Genomic DNA, 24,383 nt, shown 5'->3' with positions numbered 1-24,383 from the left:
CAAAGTTTCTAGAAAAAAAACCTGGGAAACTTCTAAGTGTGAAAAGTCAACAATTTGCTAAAAAAAAAATCTGAAATTTGAGATTAATCAAAATTGGGAAAAAGGGAAAAAAGTGGAAATTTCCTTGTTTCAAAAATTTAAAATATTCAACTTTTAAAATTTTCTGAGTTTCAAAAGTGAAAAATGTAAGACTTTTGAAACTCAGAAATTTAATTTTTTTTCTTTCTTTTTTTGAAAATTTGCAACTTTTCAAATTTGAACATATTTGGGGTTTTTTGGTAAATTTCTGAGATTTTTTTTGGGTGGAAATGTAATATTTTTTATGTTTTTCTTCTCTATCTACAATGGCTCTAATATGCTTCACCTACTTATTAAGTAAAATGTTCCTGTCTCTTTGTACAGAAACCAAATGTGTTTTTTGCAGCCAACAGCAAACATTTGTCTTCATTCTAGCTGGATAATTGTGTCAACACTCCCAGAGTTTGAATAAACAAGATCATAACTCCAGGCCAACACAAATTGTAGGAGCAAAAGACATTAAATCAAATGTTACTGGGTTTCCATGTCGAGGAAAACCCACATTAAAGTCCAACTTGTTCTCACAATAATTCTTGTCAGTATCCATTAAAATGTGTTTTTTCATCATCCTGCAATGAAAAGAGATTTTATCACCTTTAGAGCTGAAAATGGAGCTGTGTGGATTCATATCATTATTCTTCATAAATGTTTCAGTAACATAGAGAACATATAGGCAGCCAGATGCCCTGCAGGATTTAGCCTGTATGGAAGCTGAAATACTTTATATGTGCAGCTTTCTTAGAGAATCATAATATTTGAGTTACAAGAAAAGGGAGCGTGTTAAGAAGGCTTTGTTCCCCACAGTGTTCATTAATAATATACATAGATTTTATATTATGCAACCCTGAGGCCTGAAACGCTGCGATGGATGCATTTAAACAAATAAAACGAATCAGATAAAGTAGAATAAAGTCTTTATGTGCAGTGCACACGAGCACAAAGAAACTCCTCAGTGCAACAAGACAGATCAGAATTATAGAACATGTAAATTATGTTGAAATTAAAACTGTCTTTAAAGGGCAGATATAATTTAAGTAGCTTTAACATCTAAACTTGATTTTTACAGAGTCCGTTACAAATGAAAATTAGGTTTCTGTTGCAAATGTTTGGACAGTATGATATTTACTGTAAATAATATTAAAGTTTTAGCTTTAGAGGAATTATTGTTTATGATTATTGTTTTAGGATTAGCAAACTTTTCAGCTAGCAGTGCCCAAATCTAAAAGCCAATATAAAAGGTTCATTTTCCACAATCCTTTAATGTGAACAAGTCCATGTTGTGAAAATGATGTAAGATGTAAAAAATAGATCATGATGCAATAAAACCTTAAAATGAATGAGGAAAGAATCTCCTCCTCTGTCGAAAAAGGCGCAATGTTTCCCAACTTTTCCTCCTCAGGTGTAAAAACACAATAAGCGTGAAGGACTCATTGTACTTGTTAAATATATTATCACCGAATGATTGCACAGTTTTCACATCGCAGAGCTCAATGTGAAGAGACCTGCAAGCCGTGTTGTCAAGCTGAGCATAAAACACGATGGACGGGTGAATTGTTGGAGATATTTTCAGCCAGAGAAAAACACGAAGCTGAAGCTTTGCCAGCGACAAGCTGGGAGTTGTCAGATAAAATGTGGAACACCTTGAGGACAGAATTAGAAATAGAAGAAGTTTGTCTGGTTGTTTTCCCTGGATTGGCACTCGCTACGCTAATCTCTGGTTGTGAAAAGGCTCCACCTGCAGAGAGGTGCATTTGGTAGCAGCACAGTCCGATGAAAACGCGGCTGCTTCCTCAGCATCAGAGCTGCAAATCAGCTGAGAGCCGCAGCCTCATGAGCTGCTGTCGTTTCTGATGATGAAACGGAGATTTTCATAAATACAAAGGAACTCCAGTAAGAGCAGCACCGCTTCAACGTGTTTTTACTCAAGTAGTAAAAATATTACTTTTCAAAAAAGTTACTTAAGTCAATGAAGTTGAGTCAGTGCAGTTGCTACCCAACTGATAAATAGAATAATTTAATTTAAAATATACATGGTATTATTATAACATATGCTGTGGAAGAGGATTATTTGTTTCTTTAAATATTTTACATAAAAAAAGCATCTATCAATTTTTGAACAGCGGTGATACTAGCTTGGTTTCCATTCATCATATAATTGCGCAATTTGACATTTTGAAAATAAATACATTAAACAAAACACAGAAATTTTGCTAAATGTTTTTTGATTAAATCGTTTTGGTGCTATAGGATAATTTGGTCCAAATTGGTTTATTTTTGCAGAACCACATTGGAAACATTTATTTGCATCAAACGAGTCATGTGTTCAACAACCAGATGTTGCCAGTAGCTGCGTTTCCATCACAAATAAAACTCTGTCAATACTCCACTAGTGTCAAATAAACGCAACTTTGCAATTGCGATGAATTAAGAAAAGCAATTAATTAACACGTGAATAAGTTTATGTGACAAATCATTAAAAAAAATCATCCTCCTCTTACTTCCTGTCGTCTTCTTTGTCGTTTCCGCCAGTAGTAACATCCAGTTGTTGGCCAGATGACTGTTGTGATGCGAAAAAAGTGTTTCCATTGCAGTTTTGAGAAAAACATAAATTTCGATATGGCCAACAAAAAAACAAGTCATACTAACACAAAAATGTTTTATTAAAAAATGTAAGCTCTGCAGGTTTCCATTCAGCAAACTTATTTTTGTAATTCCAATTTGCGCAAATTTATGGTTAATGGAAACGCAGCTACTAGTGCAAACCAAAAAGAAGAAGAAAACGACAGGAAGGGGTTGAAGGACGATGTTTTCTAATGATTTATCGTGTAAAGAAGCTCGTGATTTTATTTGCATTTCTTATTTAAAGAAATTACCGCAATTGGAAATTTATTTATTTATTTTTTATACATTAGTGGAATATTGATAAAGTTTTGCAAACATTTGTCACAGAAACGCAGTTGGCGGCGTAAAAGTGTTTTCATTGTGGTTTTATGAAAATAAACCGAATTTGTCATGGCCAAATAAAACAGCTTATCCACCAAAACTACTTTTTCAAAAAAACTTAAATTTCTTTTAGAATCGGCGTGTTTGTTTCCATTAAGTGTATTTATTCTGAAAATGTCAAAATGTAAAATTATATGGTGAATGGAAGCCCAGCTAGTATTTACAGTGTTCTGGAGATGCTTTTTTGATGCTAAAATATTAAAAATAATAATAAATAAAACAAACAATCCCCTTTCACAGCTTGTTTTATAGTAATGCAGCTACTGCAGGATTCTGGGTTGTTTGAGTTTTGATTCTTTGTTTTCTGTTTCTTCTCTTTTTTCAGTGCAAGTCCTTTGTTAAATGTTTTCACTAGAAGACTTTTTGATTTATCTGTTTTTCTGCGATGGGTAATAAATTATACGCATCATGACAGATACAAAGTTTTTCCACCAGCTTTCTGAATAATAATCCATAATTTTATACTTTTCTTTTGCTGCAAACTGTTTTAAATGAATGAATGTATTCATGTACAGTTTTAATTTATTTAGCGTTCTTTAAAGTCACCATGAGGTCAGACGTTTATTTAACACCAGAGCTGATGAGATGCAAGTACATGCAAAGATTTTCTTGCTAATGTCAACCTTGCATGTTAATAAGAGAGAAGACGGATGCTACATCAAAAACTTCAACAAAAACTGGATGAAGATGAAAAACTTAATTAAAATTCTTGGTGCCGGCTCCTATGGGGTTATATCAGTCCCTTTATGATTTATTTGAGCCGTTCTTTATCAAACATACCACTGCAAACATTTCAAAATAAAATGAATGGATTATGCTCCAAAGATGAGTCCATGACAGGAAAACAACCAAATCCAATTAACTCTGATTGATTCTGCTAAAACTGGTCAAAAACAGCCTGAAATGTTGAAAAATCTTATTTTTATGAGTGATTTATTTATTTATTTTTTGCATAATCATGGTGATTATGGCCCCACTTACTAAGGCAAAGTTATCCAAATGGAGAAAATACAATTTAGTGTCTGTGTTTAGGTCTGAACTTGGTTTTGAGTGAATAAAATCTGCAGTAAACTCTAAATTCAGTTGTTTTTAAGGTGATAAATAATTTTCAACACGTTCCCAGTGATGTGTTGTACCGTTTTGCTCCACTGATTTCTCAATTATGTGAAATGTCTTTCAGATTATTACACGGAAACAAATCTTCACTTATTCTGTGTTTGGTTGTTTTGCAGCTTGATTAATGTACATTGACAAATCTGTTTGTTTATAATGTTCTGCTATGTTCAGAAAATGAAAACAAAACTCGATCTTAATGATATACCTGTGCTTTTCTGTTCATTTCTAATTCAAATGTTGTTTATGGCTGAGGAAGGAGTAAAATGTTTGTTTTTATTCAGAAAAAAATCATTTAAAGAGCTTTAAATCCCCCTTTTACAGAAAATAGTGTTCACCTATGAGTTCATTCACCATTATTTTAAATATAGCTTTGGATAAGATTTAAGATTTGAATTCATTTTGATTCTATTGAATTCAGAAAGGGAAAAATTAACTAATTTTATTTATGTTTATTTCAAAATTAGACTACTTAATGTAACATTTGGTGGATTATTAAAATTGTAGTCCATACAACTTTGCAAAAACAGAAAATCTTACCAAGTATTTTTGTAGTTTCTGGTGCAAATACCACAGTTCACAAAAATAAGACAAAACAAAGTAACTTTTCAGAAATAGGGGCTTGTTTTAAGTAACTAATACCTTAATATTGACAAGAAAACTTTCACATTTTATAACTGAATAATCTGTTAAGGAACTAATCATTTTTTATCAATACTAGGGAAAAACTAAACCAAACTTTCTGGAACGCCTTGGGTTGCTAGGTAACGGGCTGGCTTTACTAGGGTTGCTAGGTAACGGGCTGGCTCTTCTAGGGTTGCTAGGTAATGGGCTGGCTCTACTAGGGTTGCTAGGTAACGGGCTGGCTCTACTACGGTTGCTAGGTAACGTGGCTCTACTAGGGTTGCTAGGTAACGGCCCAGCGCCTGGGAATGTGGCTCAATACATTACAAATGAAATAGTCTGCCAGTGGAGCTAATAGTTTTTTAAATGAAAAAGCTCCTGTATCTTGCTGAAACATTACTCATAAGTTAGTTTGTCTTATTTGACGTGAACTCATATTTAGTCTATAAACTAGAATGAGAATGCTTGGTAAGAGTTTGTGTTTTTTTTACTTATTACTAAACACATTTTTCTAGTCTTTTTTTCTAAAGTTCCTTCTCTTCCCCTTTAATTTTTTCATTTTTAACACACATATACATAAATAACTGTCAGGGAGAAAAACTGTCTTACTTTGTTCGTAAAAGTGTTGGTTATTTACATTTTTCTCTACTCATGTTTTCTTTATGTGAGTGGAGGCTGCTTGTCTGGTTTTCTTTCTTTTTGAGTTTGTTATACAGAAAGTTAAACAGTTTGTTCACGATACGATAATGTACTGTACAATACTGTACAATTTGTTAAAAAAAATAAAGTTTAGAAAAAGTTTGTCTATTATATAATGTGATAATTATATTCTCATTTTATCACATAAGATCTGTATTTTATGTGATAAAAAGTTTAATTCTATTGTGCTGTTACTTGAGGAGGGCAGAGTACCCAGAAATTGTACTCAAGAGAAAAATTTCAACTTATTTTTAGTAAATTAAAAGCAAATCGTAGCCAAAATTTTACTCAAGTAAGAAAAGCTCCAGTCTGAAATCAAGATGTCAGAATTGATTTCACTGGACTTATTTCGAGCGATTCTTAAAACTAGGCAACGAGATTCTTTTAAACACTGTCACTGTTTTCACGTTGTTTTCTACAGTTGTTTTCTATATGTATTATGTATCGCAGACTTCTGCCCAGGTCCTTCTTGAAAATGAGATCTAGATCTCAACTGGGTTTACCTGGTTAAATAAAGGAAATAAAAAAATGCTATTCTTCATAATAAAATTACAGAAGTAAAAGTAACAAGTACCCAGCTCTGATAATTAGAGTAGGATTATAAAAGTATCTAAACCTCAGGAAAACTTTGGGGATAATCCCTCATATTTTAATTATGAAGTGGGATTAAGACCTTCTCTCTGTGAAATTACTAACCTCGCTGCGTTCCTCTTAGCATTGCCATTCCAGGCATGCTCTCCTAATCTGCACAATTACTGCTTATGGGTTTCACTATAGCTGTATTCCTCCATGCTGCTCTCAGTTTTCACTTATTCTGAAACAGATAATTGGTCCCTGTGTGACCAAAACCCAGTCATGTACTCTCTCTATATGCACAGATCGGCTCTGCGTGGCCATGGTTACAGAGAGCAGGAAACCCCGGCTACGTTTGGGCACACATACATCAGTAAACCATAAATCCCTCAATCCGAATCCCTCTGTGTTCACATCCAGCTCGTTTTAGAGCTCATCTTTGAGTTTGTCCTTCTTTTTAAACCCTTCTTTGTTTGCCTCAGGTCCATCAGGTTCACTGAATTTATTCTAACAAAAGAGGAAACAAAGTTAATGTACAGGGGCAGCAGCTATACATTAAATAAAACACAATAAATAACCCTAAACAAACTACAGACCAATAACTCCCAATGAGCAAAAATTAAACATAGCTAAAATGCACAACAACAATAATAACAGTTAAACACATAAACAAAAAATAGCAAAGTTACTCATGAAACACTGTATGCGATTAAATTTGTCTAAAATATATGTTAAAATATAATACTTGTAAAGAAAATACAGAGCTGATCCTGATACACGGTTACCGACGGCAACAGAAAAAAGGGGGAGGAGCTGTAGGTTGCTGGTTGCTATGGTAACACCAAACAAATTTTGATAAATTTGACATCTATAATATTGTTAAAATAAAACCTTTTCACATAAACAGTCGTGGGTTTGATGGCTTGTAGGGAAAAAAGCTGCAGCATGTTAATGGTTTGACTTTAACTGAAGGTAATATTCTTACAGCTTGGTTCGTTTTTTTACATCATCAAATCACAGCTCCCACTCACCACTGCGATATATTTATTAAAAAAAATTATCCATTTAAATGTTTGTTTTTGCCACGTTTGTTGGTTCGTCAGCGAGAAACAATGAGCTCCAGTCTGATCCTTTGCCACAATGAATATTGACTTTACTGTGCAGCTACAGGTTGGAGGCCTGACTCCATAAAGAGGCACCTGAGCAGCATGCAGACCTGCAGGAAGGTCTGCCTCTGCATGCAGGTTGGAGGCGTGACTCCATAAAGAGGCACCTGAGCAGCAAACAGACCTGCAGGAAGGTCTGCCTCTGCATGCAGGTTGGAGGCGTGACTCCATAAAGAGGCACCTGAGCAGCAAACTGACCTGCAGGAAGGTCTGCCTCTGCATGCAGACGCCTCTAGTCTCAACAAATACAACAAATATCAATGCTTTGTCAGAGGGGAAAAAATAACGGATTCAGTTTCTAGATTTATGCACTTTTTGGACTACATTAGTAATTTACTGCACTGCAAAAACACAAAATATTACCAAGTAATTTGACTTCAGTTTCTAGTGCAAATGCCTTATTTAGTATTAATGCAAAGGTGCTAGCTTCTTTGTCAGATTTTGACAAGACATTTTTCCCATGTTAGAAGTGAAATAATCTGCCAGTGAAACCAGAACTTTTCATCAAAATGAAGGAATTATTTACTAAAACAAGCTCCTATTTCTTTGCTTAAAAGCTACACATAAGTTAGTTTTGTCTTATTTCAAGTGCACTAAGATATTTACACTAGAAACTACACCAAACATGCTGAGTTAGATTTTGTCTTTGCACATGTTTAAATAAATGTGTCTTACTAGAATACTTTATCGTTTTTCCCCTCAATCTATTCCCATCTGTCTCAGAACGCTCCTTTTCTTCTTTCACTTCGCTCGACCACTGGGAGATAATTTATCATTCAAGCCTGTTTTAGACTTTTTAGCTTCATTGATGCACAAATTGAATCGTTGCTGCAAAAAGCACAAAGCAAGCTGAAGGAAATTAGCGTTACAGATTAGAAATGGAGGTAATTTATGGTAAATTCTTAATCTGAAAGACTCACATTTGATCCTGTTTAATATAATTTCAATTATTCTGACTAGTTTGCACAATTTTTGCTATGATTTAGAGTTATGTAACTACAGTGGCTCTCAGACCAAAAGTCTAAATAAAAAATCAGTAACTAATTATTGGACAGTCAGCGTCGCGTTCCTTCGTTTCTAACAGAAACTCTTTATGAACGATGCAACAAAAGGTTATTTTAGTAATGGAATATTTTGAGAATCGGATTAAAAAACTGGGACACTCTGCAGATTTTTCATTTCCCCACTTAAGCTTATTTTGTACAAAATTAGAAATTTACAAGAAAATGCAAATCAATAGTTCAAGTCTTTTTTAAAATAAGGAAATGTAAATTTCTTTCACCTAAAATGCAATAATGTAGCATTTTTTATTGAATGTTTGGTCATCTGTAGCAAAGGATGCATCTGCAGATAAAAGAAATATGTTATAAATAAATTTATATAAATAACTTAGATTAATCGTGATTAATTGTGGATAATCCGATTAATCGTTTCATTTATAGTTTCAGCTCCTCAAATTTAAATTTAAAAATAATTTATTGATCCCAAAAGGGAGTAAATAAATAAATAACAGTAATAAATTTGCACTAACTGTTCTGGATTATTCCTGTATTTTCTTATTTTTTGTTATTCAACTCATTCTAATCATGATTTGCTGTTGTAGACACATTAATGCAAATAATATTAAAGTTTTTAAGTTGCATAATTCCTTAAAGTCATTGAGAAACTTAAGAGAAAGAATATACTTTAATATAATTGTGAATAAACACAATTAAATTAAAATTAATTAATTGTTTCTAGTTTCTCCAGATATTCAGATTTTGTATATATAAAAAAAACTGGTTGTCTTTCACCACTGTGTGATAAATGAAACAAATATTGAATTTGTTGCAACTATAAAGTCACTTTTCTCATCTAAAAGCTAAAAAGAGTCTCAGCCTTGAAAAATAGTTTTGAACTTCTAGGAAAGAAAATAAATCACTTTTCTATTAAACCTTTTAGTTTGTGATAATAGCATGAAATGTGAAAGGATAAAAAGTTAAATTACAGCTAAAATCATTGAAATTCGAGGTATTTCTGATTAATATCTTTAGACATGTAGTGGAAATATATGAGAGCTTTGAAGAATTATTTCTGAATTCTCCTGAGAATCTCATGGCAACATTTTCGTTTCCATTCCTGCCTTTCCTGTTTGTCTTCTGTGGAAATGCGGCGTGTTATTAACTCGGTGATATTCATGAATCCTGCCCAGGCATATAAACTGATCATTACCGACAGCGCTAAACGCTCAGGACAGCTCTATTTCCCATTAAACCTCGTTTCCCTGCAGGGTTCTGCAGGAACCACTGGACTCGTCTCATCTCCGTCTCCTTTCCTTCAGTTTATGTTGTTGACACAAACAATCATTAAACCTGCTGCTTTGAGCTCCTAATTAATGCTGTTTAAGATGCAAAGCAGGAACATTATGCTGGAAAAATAATAACAATAATCAGAATATTTATTCAGTTATCCCATTAGCATCTGAAAGAAATAAACTCCCCAAAAAAGAGATTTTACACGAGTAAAAATGGGATAAAACGTAAGAATTTTTCTAAATATATTCAGGTTTTTGAAAATTTCTTATATCTTAAAGCTTTTCCCCAAAACATGTTAAACCAAAAAGAAAATGTCAGTTTAGACCAATTATTAATTTACTCTGTAGAAAAACCAGAATGTTTGAAATATAAAGCATAAATTTATTGAAAAAGGAGCAACATGTGAAATTCTTGAAATTCATACAAGGTGCAATCGTGCAATGAAAAAAGAGTAAATTTAAAAAGGACAGTTCTGACATTGACAAATCTAAAATTTGAAAGAAAAAAGTCAGAAATTTTGAGTTTAATTTTCAAAAGTTGAAAATGTTCAAATTTTGTCAATTTTCTGAGTTTCCAAAGTATAAAATTTTCAACTTTTGAACTAAAAAATGTCCAGGTTTTTTCTAAAAAAAATTCTTTTTTTGATTAACATCAAGTTTTCTTCATTTTTTTCTCATAAATTTTTGAACTCTTCAAACTCAGAAATGTTCAAATTTCCTTGGACAATTTCTGAGATGAATCTAAAAAAATTTTTTTTTTCTCGAAAATTTTACAGTGCAGGAACTCAAAAATTGTCTTTGTTTGTCTAAAAAATTTCTGAGATTAATCTCAACATTTCTGAGTTTTTCTTCACATTTTTTTTACTTTGGAGCTCAGAAATGACCACATATTTCCTAGAAAATTTCCAAGATTAATCCTAAGATTTCTCCTATTTTTGGTGGAAATTTACTCTCCCTTTTTTTTTTTTCTAAATTTAGTTTGGAAACAAACTATCTTTGCTTCAAATATCAAAATTGGTTCTCTCATTTCATTCCACGTTTGAGGTTTTAATGCACAAATTATTCAAACGTCTGAATGAAAATGCTTTGAAAAACATAAAACCATACAGAGTTATTATGCAAGATGTAATCAAATGATGTCACAGTTTGTCATTCAGAGGAATTTGAAGACGAAATGACCAGGAAACAATAAAAAGGTGTTGTTTCCCGGTTTGCCACATGAGGGCGCTGTTACACAAACATACATAAACACGTAATCACTTTGATAAACCAGAGAAGACCTGCGACGTTTCAGTGACGTCGCGCTGATATATACAAAGTTTTCACAAAGCAGAACCATTCATTTCATTTTGAGCTGCTTTAAAGCCTTTCCCCCTCTTAAATAAAATATTAGTTTTCTTTTCTTGCCGTTGAAGTGAGAAATGCGGCTCAGTTGGGCCATCAGGTTCCGTCTCTCAGGCAGAAACTGGATCTGACATTTCCTGTCCGCTTTGTATCGCTTTGACATTTGAAAAAGAAAAAAAGAGAAAAAAACATGATACTGATTGCTCAAGCACACAGATAAGAAGAACTGATCCAAATCGTAAGCCGCTGTTTCCATGGCAACGTCAGTGTTGACAACACAGTGGAAACGGGGTTTGTTGTTGTTGTTGTTGTTGTTGTTGTTGTTGTTTTCATGGCTCTTTATTCTGGATTTTCATAAGAGAAATAAAGTTAAATGAAAGAGTCTATTGTTTAGCTTTTTTTAAATCAGTTGGAGAAATTAATATTATTCTCAGCCGAGTTTAAATGTTTTTTAAATGTAATTTTTTTTATCAAATCTTGAGCAACATTTCAGTGGGAGCATCTTGAAAATTTTATGTAGGAACAAATAAGACATCAGATTTGTTTTCTGCTGAGCTTTGAAAACTGTAGAGAATCTGGTTAAAAAATATATTCAGTATTCAAAGAGAAATTGATGTGATATTGATTCAGATTTCCAAATTAATATAAAAAATAATTTTTTAAAAATATTTTTATTTATGCATCTTTTAATGTATGGCTTTCTGGTCAGGGTGCTGTACAAAATGAGAGAAGCCATTGTAAAAAAAAATAAAATAAAATAACAATAGATGTATTAGTTCTACTGAAGGAACATGTTATTGCTGTCAGTAATAAAAAAATTTTTTTATACGTTTTTAGATTTTATGACAGTTTTTTGTGACAGTTTAATATGAGGCAGATAATTAGTGAAAATAAGAACTAGCTTCTGTTTCTTTTCTTCCAGTGAAATTTAGAAACAACCAATCAGAGCCAGGAGGCGGGTCTTACTGCTGTCATTCACCTCCTGTCGTCCCCTTTGCCCTCTGCTATGCCGCAGCTAGCATAGCCGATTGTGAATGCTAAAGCTAGTTTGCGTAGCCCCCGATGGCAGCGGATAAACGGTTTTCCTGTAACGGTAAGTTGTTTCTCTGGTGCGAGTACATGAGTATGATTGATAGCGCTAAGCCCCGCCTCCTCGCTCTGATTGGCCAGTTCAGAGAGGAAGTGGAGGAGATGGATCTTTTCACAGATTATCTCATATTATTCTGTCACAACATAATGATATTTTTAACATATGTAAAAAATAAATATTTTTTTATAAAAGTTACAAACTGCAGCTTTAAGCTCCGTAAGAAAAATATTGCTGAACAGTCTGGGAGAAAATACCAAAAATAACAAAAAAATATTTTAAACTCTACCCTCTACCCTCCTGATTTAAAAACACATATTTGGGGAAACGATGAGATTTATTTTTGTCTTTTGAAGTAAAGCCGCCTTGGACAAAACTGAAGTTGTGGCTCGTATAATCGCTGTGAGGATTGGCGCTAAGGACCAGATTTATCACAGAGTAACCGTTCTGCATGTGGTTAATGGACGAGTCGCCCTCGGCTCTACAGCGCGCTGTAATTAACGGTTCCACTGGTTGAATTTAAAATATGATTAGTGCGAAACAACTACTCCTCAGAGGCAGATCGCTGAACAGCAGCACTTTCTCCAAGGGTTCATTTCGTCCTCTCTAATCTCAGCCTCCATCATCCCCGCCGTCTGATTGCACCTTTTAGGGTTTTATTCATGAGAAAGGAGCGGGTTTATTCAGCGATACCTTCTGAAATATGTTCTTTACTTTACAGAAAAGGCCTGGCTGAAAACTCTGCTTTAGCTAAATAAAGTTCTGTGTCCAATCAATGAAGCAAAAAAAATGAATAAAATAAATATGTGGATTAGTAGCTCATATTCACATTTAGTCAGGTTGGTTCAGTTTTTTCCCTCTTAATTCATGAAATCATCATTTGGAAACTGCTTGTAAACTAAATATCTAGATCCAAACTAAATATTAATTTTACAAGATTGCTCAGTTTGAAGCTGAATATTTAACCTGTTGGTAATTATTTAGCTTGAAACTGTGACTTTTATAAATATGCTCATTTGTTTTTCTTCTGTGAGAAACAAATTATTTAGCCCAATAACTTGGGCTAAATAACCCAAGTTATTGCTGTTAACTGTGTAGCATTAAAAAAATCAACTAAAATAGACTAACATTATATTGAAGCACCACTGAGCTGTTTGAGAAGCTTTCAAATCATATATTTAGTCTTGAACTGTTCCACTTTTTCTGTGCATATTCCTTTAATGATTATCAACTATAGTTTGCTTTAAAATGAAAATGATACGAGACACTGTTGCATATCTGTCTGATCTTGTGCGTAATTAGTTGTATTGTTAAGTTCCCAGTAACTTTCATTATCCTGTGAGCTTCAGATGTGATGCTCCTGATCACAGCTGGCGTCTGGACACACAAACATCTGCTTCAGGTTCTCCTTTGCATCCAATCAACAGGGCACAGATGCTGCTTGTCAACCGCATCACTCTCACAGAAGGTTTCTCTTGAAATGTACATTTTCTGCTTCGTGATGAGCTCGTTAAGCCTCATTGTTCCAAAGCGTTACTGGCAGAACGACCGACAATAAAAACGACCATGTGGGACCAATCAATGCTTGGCTACTTTGATTCCCTTCTGCAAACAAACCAGATTTCACGTGGTTTGCTTTCGTCAATGTTCCTGACCTGAATACTGTGCTGTACTTCCACAGCACCCATGTCAATACACAGATTCATTACAGACGGTGAACAGCTGCTAATCTATAAAGCTATTTTCAGAAAGAAGAACTGAATGAGAGAAGCAATGAGTTGTTTGACTATCAGATGCTGACCTCTTTGTGATTTCATTGTACGCCGTGTTGTGGCAGCAAAAGTGTGTCACCCTGCAACAGCTTGGGCGCACCGTCGGACGCCAGGGCAACTGGGGCGGACAATTAAAACTGGGCAAACCCAGAGGACAGGAAACCATCGGACAGGGTCTGGCATGGTTAAGTTGCTCGTGTCTATTTCAGACGATGGTCTCAGGCTCGAGTCTGTGCAGAAAGGATCACAAAAGGTTTTTCAGAGTAAGAGAAGGAAGGTGATAAACATGGCCACCTTGAGGCGACAACCGAGATCCAGAACCGGTTCGACTCGACAAGACCGGGGATCGTGCTCCTCAACTGCGTCTTGTCCAGTCTTCTCTGGAGCCTACAGTGACCAGGAGGACGAGTGTTCACTGCGCCGCCAGTCCTCTCCGGTCCTAAAGGGCTCTCTTTCCAGTCTTCGTAGCGCCACCAGTCCAAGTTCAAAAGGCTCCTTCCCCAGCCTTCAAGGATCCGTTCCATGTCTGCAAAGTTCTTTGCCAAGTCTTCAAGGATCTTTGCCAAGCCTCCAAGGCTTGCTACCCAACCTTAGGAGATCGATTTCTCAGCTGAAGAGGCGGTCGCTGGGCAGCCTGGAGAACGCCAGGCCCAATGAGTGGACGGCAAGTCTCCACAGTCGCAATGGTAGTTCAAGTGACGAAGATGGCAGCTGGGATACCAACAGCTGGAGCTCAGGGGCCACCTGCCTCTTACGGACGCCCATCAGTCAAGAAAGCAGCCAAGCTTTGAGGGAATCGGACGGTAAAAGTTGCCCTGCTGACCAAACGTCCTCTGGCGCCAAATCTGAGGACGAAATAATTTACCAGAACATTGTTTTTTCACGTAAGGCTGAAAACAAACCAGAATCCACTCTGGCAAAGGCTGTGCAGCAAAAAGACACCTCTTCATGCCCAAGTAAGAAGGCCTCTACAGTTTTGCCACCTCAGCAAGACAAAAAGGCAGCAGACAGGCGCAAGTTCTCCCAGTTTCTGAACGAAGTGACCTGCAGGGTGTTGAAAACTGATGGTGAGTCTCCTCAACAACCGCCCACGCCTCTCCATCATGACAAACCTCTGCCAGCGCCAGTAGTGGCTCGGCTGCCCCTTTACCCCGACCCAATGAATCCTCCGCCACTCTCTACATTGGCCACAAACTTGTGGTACAGCCCTACCAGCTGTAACCTTCAAACCATCAGGGAATACGACTCCAAAGACCTGAAAAACTGCATCCACCAGTGGAGCAAGACGCTTCCTAGCTGCAAAGTTTTGGAGCCTGAGGAAGTGCTAAGAAAATTAAAGAGTGAAAGTCTCTCCAAACCAGAGCACCATGTAAAGATATGTACAAAGATCCAGACGCAGCCGACCACTGGGAGGTTTTATCTGGAGACGGACATTGACAGAGTGAGGCGGCTGGATGAGCTTGTCGCTAATGGCACCCTGGGGAGAGAAAAGAGCCTGAACAGTTTGGAGAAAGGAAAGGAGAGAGGAAACCGGATTCCATGGGAGAGAAACGGAGGCTTGGGATCAGAGAAAGACAGGAAGGAACGAGAGAAGAGAAAAGATTACCCATGGGAGCGAGATCGAGGAGGAGAGAAAGGCAGACAAAGTGACAGAGAGAGAGAAAAACCTGCCTGGGAGCAAAAGGCGGAAAGAGGGAGAGAAAAGGACAAGAAAGCGGGATTTCCAAGTTATGAGCAGCGTCCGCGTCAGCCGTGTCCAGTTTTCAGCTGGCCAGAAGGATTTCCTAGAGTCTCCTACAGGTCTACGTCTCTGCCCCGGCCTGCGAACATCTCTGTGAGTACATCCGGACAACCGATCGATCGGTTTGTCACCGACTTCTGTCTGACGTTCACGCGTTTTAGTCAAGTTCAATCAACTTTATTGGTACAGCAATTCAAAATGCTTTACACCATAAAAACATTAAGCATTACTTCAACATATTTTTACTTAACAAAAAGTATCCAAGAAGTTACTCAAGTCAGAGTAAAAAAGTATTTGGTGAAAAGTTTAATCAAGTACTGAATAACTGATCAAATTATCAATCATTTCTGCAGCTGTGTGTCTGGTGAATTTCTGGTTAAAACATGTTTGTTTTTCATTCAGTGGACAGAAAACCCAGAAATTTTACTCAAGAGCAGCGATACTTCAAAATAAAATTACAGCTACTTTTTACTTTTACTTGAGTTAAAATATGAAAATATGTTGAAGTAGTGCTGCTCTTACTATTTTTGGGTGCTCTGTCCTCGTCTGTCAGAAGCCAAATGGTGGAATAATATCTAATAAAGCTTTATAAGCGCTGGTGTCCAAAGTGCGGCCCGGGGGCCATTTATGGCCCCTGGACTGATGTTGTACGGCCCCCAACTGGAGTTCAAAAATGATACAAATTTGGCCCGTTTAATTTATTCAATTGAGCCCAAAAGAAACTAAATCGATTTTTCTTTTAATACAGCAAACATGCAGGGTAGTAAAAAGTAATACATTTCTGCCAAAAATTTCACAAGTTTTGAGAGTAAGCTCAAAAATTTTCTATAAAAAAACAAAATTTGGTAGAAAAAAAAATCAAATTTTTAGACTGCCAGAAATTTTCTTGAACATAAAACAACAAAACTATGAAATTCTCCGAAATTCTCTGGAAAAAAATATATAAAGATTTGTTGGAAAAAAATCTAATTTCTGGAATAATATCAGAAATGTTCTAAAAAAAATCCAAATGTAGAAAATTTCTGAAATTAATTACAAAATTTCAGAGTTTTTTCCAGAAATTTACTCCTTTTTTCCAATTACCCTAATACAACGTCGTAAAAATCCCTTTCAGATTTTGGATCTAAAATAAATATCGGACTTCTTTATTAGATTCATTTAAGGTTGATGTTTTTTGTCGACTTTGGAGTCAAATATTTTGGCCCACATTGCAAAGCTTTGGACTCCTCCTGTTAGAAGCAAATCAAACATCCAGAGGTGATGAATGCGTATTTTGTTCCCAGTTTATTGGCTCCATTTTTCCAGGCTGCCCTCTGCAGAGCAGGAGGCTGGATGGAGGGATGGAGGGATGGATGGAGGGGGGATTTCTCTGCTGTCTCATTCAGGGGCTGTATGAGTCATCCTGCTGTATCATTCACTATGTTTGTAACACCCACACCGCAGCCCGGCTACACGCGCTCACAAACGCTCTCCCTGCTCCCATAAACTGCATGTTCCTGCTGCGTACCTGTGACATTTATTAATACACCGTACTGATTCCTCCACATTAAACCCCAGGGGCTGGCTGGAGCCGTGCCTGCACACAAACGTTCTCCAAAAACACACACAGAAACGTGTTTTATCACTCATATGTTGGTTCTGCACCAGAAATACCAAATATTTTAGCCGATACGTGTCTGTAACCCTTCGTTTCATGCATAATGCATGGCCACAAACACGACTTGCTTTCCTGTTTTCCTTGCTGATACATAATGCTGCATTCGTGCAGGCGCCACTTTGAATCAGGATGTAACTTTACAATAGGTGGCTAATAAATATGTGATTCATTCATTTACAAACATTTTATAAGTCATCAATGACTGTTTATTATGTATTTATTAAGGGTGATAAGGAGACAAAATCTATCAGTTTCTTGAGCCAAATCTGCTAAACATTTAGCATTTACAAATGTATATTGTGGCTTTATGTCACAATAATAGCTATGCTAATTTAGCATGTTTTAATTAAGCATAGATTATATGCTAATGTCTTTTAGCATGTAATCTCCTTCTCCCCTTTATTTAATGCTTAATAAGCAGTTATTAATGGGGATGGACGGTATATCGGCGCCAACTTCGGGATCGGCCGATACTTGTCATATTTTAAAGTATCGGTTTGGTAAATAAAACTGCGCTGATGTGAATAACCAAATTATTTTTATCTTGTCGCCTTCTGTTATATATAAAAAGTGGTGAAATATATAAAATATTGGTAAATATTGGTAATTGGATATAAAAGCAATATTAAAATTGGATATCGGCCCAAATTTTCAGATTGGTGAAGTCATTAATGATTTATAAAGCATTCATGGATTAATTAATGACATTTCTTTGCCTGTTTATTATCCATAGGATGGTCAGAAATAAAGACCTAAATCTAATTTTGGATCGGTGTATCGTGTCGTGTCCAGGACACTTGGAATCCAAATTTATTTACCTTTTCATTTATTTTCCTTTAAGTTTTTTTGTTTTTCTGCGTTTCCGATAAGTAAAAAAACCCCTAATTTATCAGCTTTTGGTACTTTCTCTGCCTCTGCAGTACAGCATAAATAAATTCCAGTTATCAGCTACAACAGTAACATTAAAATCGTATATTAATATCGGCCCAAATCCCCAGTTATTAATAATGAATTATAAAGCCTTCATACATTAATTGATAACATTTCTGTTCATTTATTAGCCATAAAGCTGTCAGAAATAAACATAAAGACCTAATTCTAATTCAAACCACACTTGGAATCCAAATTTATTTACCTTTTCACTTATTTTCCTTTAATTCTTTTTGTTTTTCTGTCTTTCTGATAAGTAAATAAACCCTAATGATCAGCTTGGGTACTTTCTCTCTGCCTCTGCAGCACAGCACAAACATATCTTCTGTTCCCCTCCTTCTTCCATACAGAGAGTAAAATAATGGATATATTTGTTTGCTGAGGCGCAGAGACCCTTTAAACAGCAGATAAGAGGTGCAGCAGCAGATAAATCTGCCTGATAAATGCACGCAATCATTTCATCCCGTGTTCTTCTCCTCCTCCCAGGAATCTGATGGAGAGATGCGGCACGACAAGAGGTAAGCCACTTCCACTTTCACCTCCTCCCTCCATCACTCCCACAGCTCCTCCTCCTCCATTCAGTTCGCGGATCTGCCCCTCTCTCCGTTTTCTCCTCTCCGCCGAGTCTCCAGTCAGAATTGGAGGAGTCTTTTTTTTTCTAAATGCAATAAGCTCCGAGGAGGGATTTTTGTGATCTTATCTTTCCGAAAATGAGGCGAAAAGCTCCTAAGCGGTAAGGCTGTGATCCGGACATGACTGAGTGTAGTTGCTGTGTCACATAGTGATTGTTTGGAGCGCGGTTCGGTTCTTCTGCTGTCCATGTGTTGCATAGAGACAGGGCGCCTGCAGAGACGCAAACGGTGCGCTACGATGACGGCAGGATGGGGAGTAAATTCAGTTTAACTGCTTCTAAGTCACTGCAGCAGAAACAGCTGACGGTTAGTTTCACTTGCAGCAAATCTGCGCTTATTTATTCAATTATTCAATTATTTATTATCTGCTGTCACTATGATTTTATTAGTGTGCGAATGATGAGGCGCCAAGTGTTCCTCACAGCCCTCAATTAGCTGCTGTATTGACGGGGAAGATGATACCACAGAGAGGCAATTACAGCTGAACAAGCACATCATGAGCAAGAAAAAACTAAAAAGTTCCTCTCACCTGGTGCAGACTAAATAAGTGTTTAGCTTAAAACTGTGGGTGTGAATGAGAGCTAAACATCTGAACACAACAAAGTGAATACAGCTTGTAAGTTTGTAAAAGAAATATTTAATTTGGTAACAAAATATTTAGTTTGCATCTAAATATTTAGATTGTAAAAAGAATGTGAAGCTTGTTAACTAAATATTTAGTTTGGAACTGCAGCATTTGTTTAGTTTGGAGATAAATGTCTAGTTTTTAAATTGAAAACAGCTTGTAAGTTTGTAAACTAAAAAAAATACTTTGATAACCAGATATTTAATTTCCAAGAGAAATATATAACTTGATATCTAAATATTTAGTTTGCATCTAAATATTTAGATTATAAACAAAATGTTAAGCTTGCTAATTAAATATTTAGTTGAAACTGGCATTTATATATAAATGAGAGCTAAACATTTAGTTTAGATATTTAGTTTTTAAGCAAAACATTTAGTTTGTAAAAGTAAAATTTAGCTTGTTAATTAAATATTCAGTTTGAAATTGTGGTAGTTGTATATGAATGTTTTAGTGATATTTTAAATATCTTAAAATGTTAATAAATATTATTGTCTAGTTTCTAGTGCAATTATCTTAGTTCACTTGTAACTAAATTACTCAGCAAGATACAGCTTGTTTAAGTCAATAATTATTGAATATTGATTAAAAACATACTAGGTCTGTTGATTCTTTTCCTCTTGTAACATAGAAAAAACGTCTTGTTTTCTATGTGTTGTTTTCAAAATGTCCTCCATTTTTATAAACCCTGCTTTGGTGTTTTTAGTTCATCATTGGTCAATAAATGGCAAACAGTTATTGATTGATTGATTGATTTTAAGGAAGTATTAACATAAAACAAGCTTCTATATTTTGCTGAAAAGTTACTTGTAACTTAGTTTTTGTCTTATTTCAAGTTGACTAAGATATTTAGAATATAAACTCGACTAAGAATACTTGGTAAGAGTTTGTGTTTTTGCAGTGTATTTACTTTGATTTTCCAAATACACTCTTTTTTTGTGATCTATTACAAATTCAAAATATAATTCAGAAATATTTCACTGATCATAAAAGGAAATTAAATGTTGTAAGTCAAACAAAGTCAGATTCTTCAGTTATTGTCGAAAGATTCCTCGTAGCAGTCTGTATTACAGCGAATCTGAAGAAGCCTCTGACTGAACACACTCTGTTTTCCCATCAACGTTTTGCCGTCACATATGACAAAATGTAAAAAAGCTTAAATGGTTTTAAAACTTTTTCAAGGCAGTAAAACGGGTAGAGCAGCTTATTGAGACATTAAACCTTTTGATTAGACCTCTACAAATGTTTCACCTCCATTTTCTACTTTATTAAAACTGTCAACACCTGTAAGACGTCACAAACCCAGGATTTGAGAAAACTGCTTAAAGTGTCTTTGTTTATCCGTCTGCAGGCTTTCGCTAAGCCAGGCACGTAGCCCACAGAAGCAGATGCTCTGTGAAGTCTCCCTTCAGGTTCGCCTGGAGCAGTTTACCACCTCCTTGCTCTTTCATTCTCCTGCCTAATTATTTCCAAGACAGGAAGATCAGAGATTTACGCAGGCACCGTTTCTGAGGGAGGGCTACTGTAGCATCCGAAACGGGTCTCTGAACGACCCGTGTTGGAGAAAACTCCGGAGATTTTGGATGTTTTTGCTTCTTTTCTTCAGCGTGTGAGAGAGAAGGTGCACCGGTGTTTGAATCTTTTAAATTATTTTTATTTTGACTTGTCGCTCAGTCGCCCTCGTCACTCCAACGACTGATTCTGATTATCATTATTGTAAAAGTTACACAGTAAAAATTAACTACAATAATTTGGTTTGCTTAGCCTGTCAAAGAAAAAATGTGGGTGTTATTTTTCAAATTCATATTTTTTCACTGTTATTCTTATATTTATAATTATCTGACCTCAAAACTAACTTAACCAGATTTAGGTCTGAAATTTAGTTTCTAAACTAAATATTTAGTTCTAAAATTAAATGTTTAGTTTGGAAACTAAATATTTAATTAAGAAGATAATTAGTTCCCAAATAAAGATTTAATTTGGAGCTAATATTTAGTTTCCAAACTAAATATTAGTTTGGAAACTAATATTTAGTTTCCAAACTAAATATTAGCTCCAAAATAAATACTTATTTTCCAAACTAAATATTGGAATTAAATAACTCAATATTCAATTACATGCTTGTAGCTAATTTAGCAAGCAATGCAAAAGTTTAGCTTGTAGCCAAGTATTTAGCTAAATATTTAGGTGTTACATCTAAATATTTAGCTAAGTAACTATATATTTAGGATCAAATTAACTAAATATTTAGTTCCAACTGAAATATTTATTATCCAAGCTAAGCATTTAATTTTCAAACTAAATATTTAGCTCAACATGAAGCAACAACCTAAACATTTAGCTTGTTTCGCGAAAAAGCACTTCCTGTAAACTGCCTTGTCATGTAGTTGATGCCAGTGGGTCGGTATGAACAGGAAGGACGGTTTGGGTCGGTTCAGAAACAATCACAACCAAAACAGTGAAGAACATAATCTTAATAAAATCAAACTTTAAAAGAAAACAAGGTTTGTAAATTTAGGGTTTTATTAAGTTGCCATATTTTTCTCCTTTGTTTGACTTGAAGCAAACTTGCTGTAAACTAGAACCATGTTGTCATGGCAACAACCCGGTTCTCGTCTCTTTCAGATAATTCAAAAACAGAAACTGATTTACTCTCACCTTGAATTTAAAGCACAAACATACAGGATGAGTTGTTTGTAGTTTTAAAGGTTATGGAAAGGCTGAAGAGCTGCTACTGTTTTCACCAAATGAACAAAATAAAACATATGTTTCATCAGTGCTTTCTCTGATTAAACATTTAAGGAAGAGGCTGTTATTCTGCTCTGGGTTATGAAAAATATCCATTGAGTTTGTTTTGTTTTTCAGATCTTAACTTGACCTGATGAATAAGCAGTTAGAAAGTTTTATTTTTATTTCATTGTGACTTTTGATTATCTAAGTCTGTTAGTTTTAATTAGCTTAATTAGTGGGTTTGCTAGTTTTTATTAGTTAAATGTGATTTTTATTTGTTGTAGTAATAGTTTTAGTTTTCCATACTTTGGTTAATTTTTAGTTGCAGAATTCAAAAAGGTCAAAGTATTGTGATTATCTATTGAACGATTGGGTAATGAATACTCAACAGAAGATACAATTTAAAAAAAATTGATAAAATTGATTCAATTATTGTTTAATAATCAACAACTCTTGATTGTTGGTTGGCTGCGGATTAGCTTAATTAGCTGATTGCTTATGTAGGGGAAAATAATTTCATAAAAAGCTAATAAATAAATTCATGAACACAAAACGAATGTTATTGTATCCATAATTTCATTTTGTTTCATTCAGTTTAATAAAAGCATGACAGTTCCAGTTAGTCATAGTCTTTCCTTATTAATTACCGTTTTATAAATGTCAGTTTTCGTCCTATTTTTCATTTAAGTTTGATATTTCAAGCTTGTGAATAAGTTGGTTCAGTCCGTTTTGTTTTGAAGGTTTCGAGGGAAGCTTTAACTTCCTGTCTCATGCCTTACACTGCAAAAACAAAGTTTTACCAAGTATTTTTGGTCTAGTTTCTAATGCTAATATCTTAGTACTCTTGAAATAAGACAAAGGTAACAAGTAACTTTTCAGCAATAGGAGCTTCTTTTAAGTCAATATCTAAATATCTGTTACAAATTGTTGACTTAAAACAAGCTCTTATTTTGTTGCTAAAAAGCTACTTGGAAGTTAGTTTGGGTTTCAGACAATTGCACTGGAAACTAAACATGGGAAATGCTTGATAAAAATGTGTATTTTGGGTTTCTGAATAGTAAGACAACAAAGCAAGTGTCTCTTCCAAAGTGACACAGTGAAAAATAGCAGCTGACCAAACATGCTGGAGCTCCACTTGGGTTGCTAGGTAACGGCTGGGGTTGCTAGGTAACGGCTGGGCTAGGCTGGGGTTGCTAGGTAACGGCTGGAGTTGCTAGGTAACGGCGCAGTGCCCCTGGAATGTGACCCAACATGTTACAATCAAAATAATTCCCCAGTGGAATTAGCACTTTTTCATCAATATTAAGAAATTATTTGCTTCAAACAAGCTCCTATTTCTTCCTTCGGTACTTCCTCAGATGTTTCTTTATGTACAGTCTGTTTAATTACATGGATCTGTTCCTCATTCATGTGGAAAAACATTCATAAAACATTGTGTTTATACCCAACAGTCGGTCGTCTTACTTTGAATTTCCTCTCCCCGTTTTCTGCCAAATACAACTGTGCTAATTATCATCTAATGATTCAAACAATTTGAAAGATTTGGTAAATTTACTTCTTTGAGCAAAACCTGTGTGGATAACATCAGAACAAGACAAAGATAAATGCGTAAAATCAGGAAGCATCCTGCTGAGACTCCTGCTGTGGCCTCTAGCTGCGCTCTGACCTGCTCTAAAGTACCATGAAATAAGCTTGCAACAGCCGTCAAAGACAACCAGAAGCTACTTCTTCACATGTCTGCAGAGTGCGTGTGTTTGAAACTAAGATCATTATCATCTCCAGCTAATTGATGCTGATAAGTTTTATCTTATTATGGATGTAAAAGGCACAATTATTTACTGTTATTTGTGCAACTTTTTAACATTTTGATGATTTCATGATTTTTGTTCAAGCTTGCAGTTCAGGATAATTTTATACGTTTCCATATCTAAAATTAGGAAATAATTTTAAAATTTGTAAAGATCTTTAAATTTTAATACAAATATCTCTAAAGTAGCAGCACAAAATTTGTGATTTTGATTGCAAAAAATTACAAAAACCATTGAAAAATCTATCCTGTATATATGGAGGTGCAGATTCAGACACTAAAGGTTTTAGTTGTTGTCCAAAAATGATTTTAAGGTTTTATTTGTACCTTTTAACATTTTTAGATCCCAAAATGTTGTGATATTTGGACATCAAGACATAAAGTTTTCCTGCTTACCAGATCCTTACAGTTTATGCGCTGGAGTTTTTGATCAGCTATCCTCCTTCCAAAGTGTTGATATTGCACATCAGTTGCAGTAGTTGCCTCAAGGCAGCAAATCTGGTTGATTA

General features: G+C 35.2%; 1 protein-coding gene and 1 long non-coding RNA gene across 4 annotated transcripts in view; one reads left to right on the top strand and one right to left on the bottom strand.

The window, feature by feature from the left end:
* Nucleotides 1–24,383, bottom strand: part of LOC103153271 (uncharacterized) — a 43,743-nt gene that overhangs the window by 4,828 nt on the left and 14,532 nt on the right. The gene's annotated exons all lie outside the window — the stretch shown is intronic.
* Nucleotides 13,270–24,383, top strand: part of LOC103153298 (uncharacterized) — a 40,682-nt gene continuing 29,568 nt past the window's right edge. The window contains exons 1-2 of one of the 2 annotated variants that reach the window (XM_016661843.1): nt 13,270–15,586; nt 18,567–18,598. In XM_016661843.1, the coding sequence (XP_016517329.1) occupies nt 13,934–15,586; nt 18,567–18,598 (1,685 nt within the window). In that variant the 5' untranslated portion in view covers nt 13,270–13,933. The remainder of the gene's footprint in view (nt 15,587–18,566; nt 18,599–24,383) is intronic. The other variant, XM_016661842.1, reaches the window with a different exon arrangement.

This window comes from Poecilia formosa, unplaced genomic scaffold, assembly GCF_000485575.1.
Source record: "Poecilia formosa unplaced genomic scaffold, Poecilia_formosa-5.1.2 Scaffold345, whole genome shotgun sequence".
Lineage (NCBI taxonomy): Eukaryota > Metazoa > Chordata > Actinopteri > Cyprinodontiformes > Poeciliidae > Poecilia > Poecilia formosa.
This window is presented reverse-complemented; position numbering and strand designations above follow the sequence as displayed.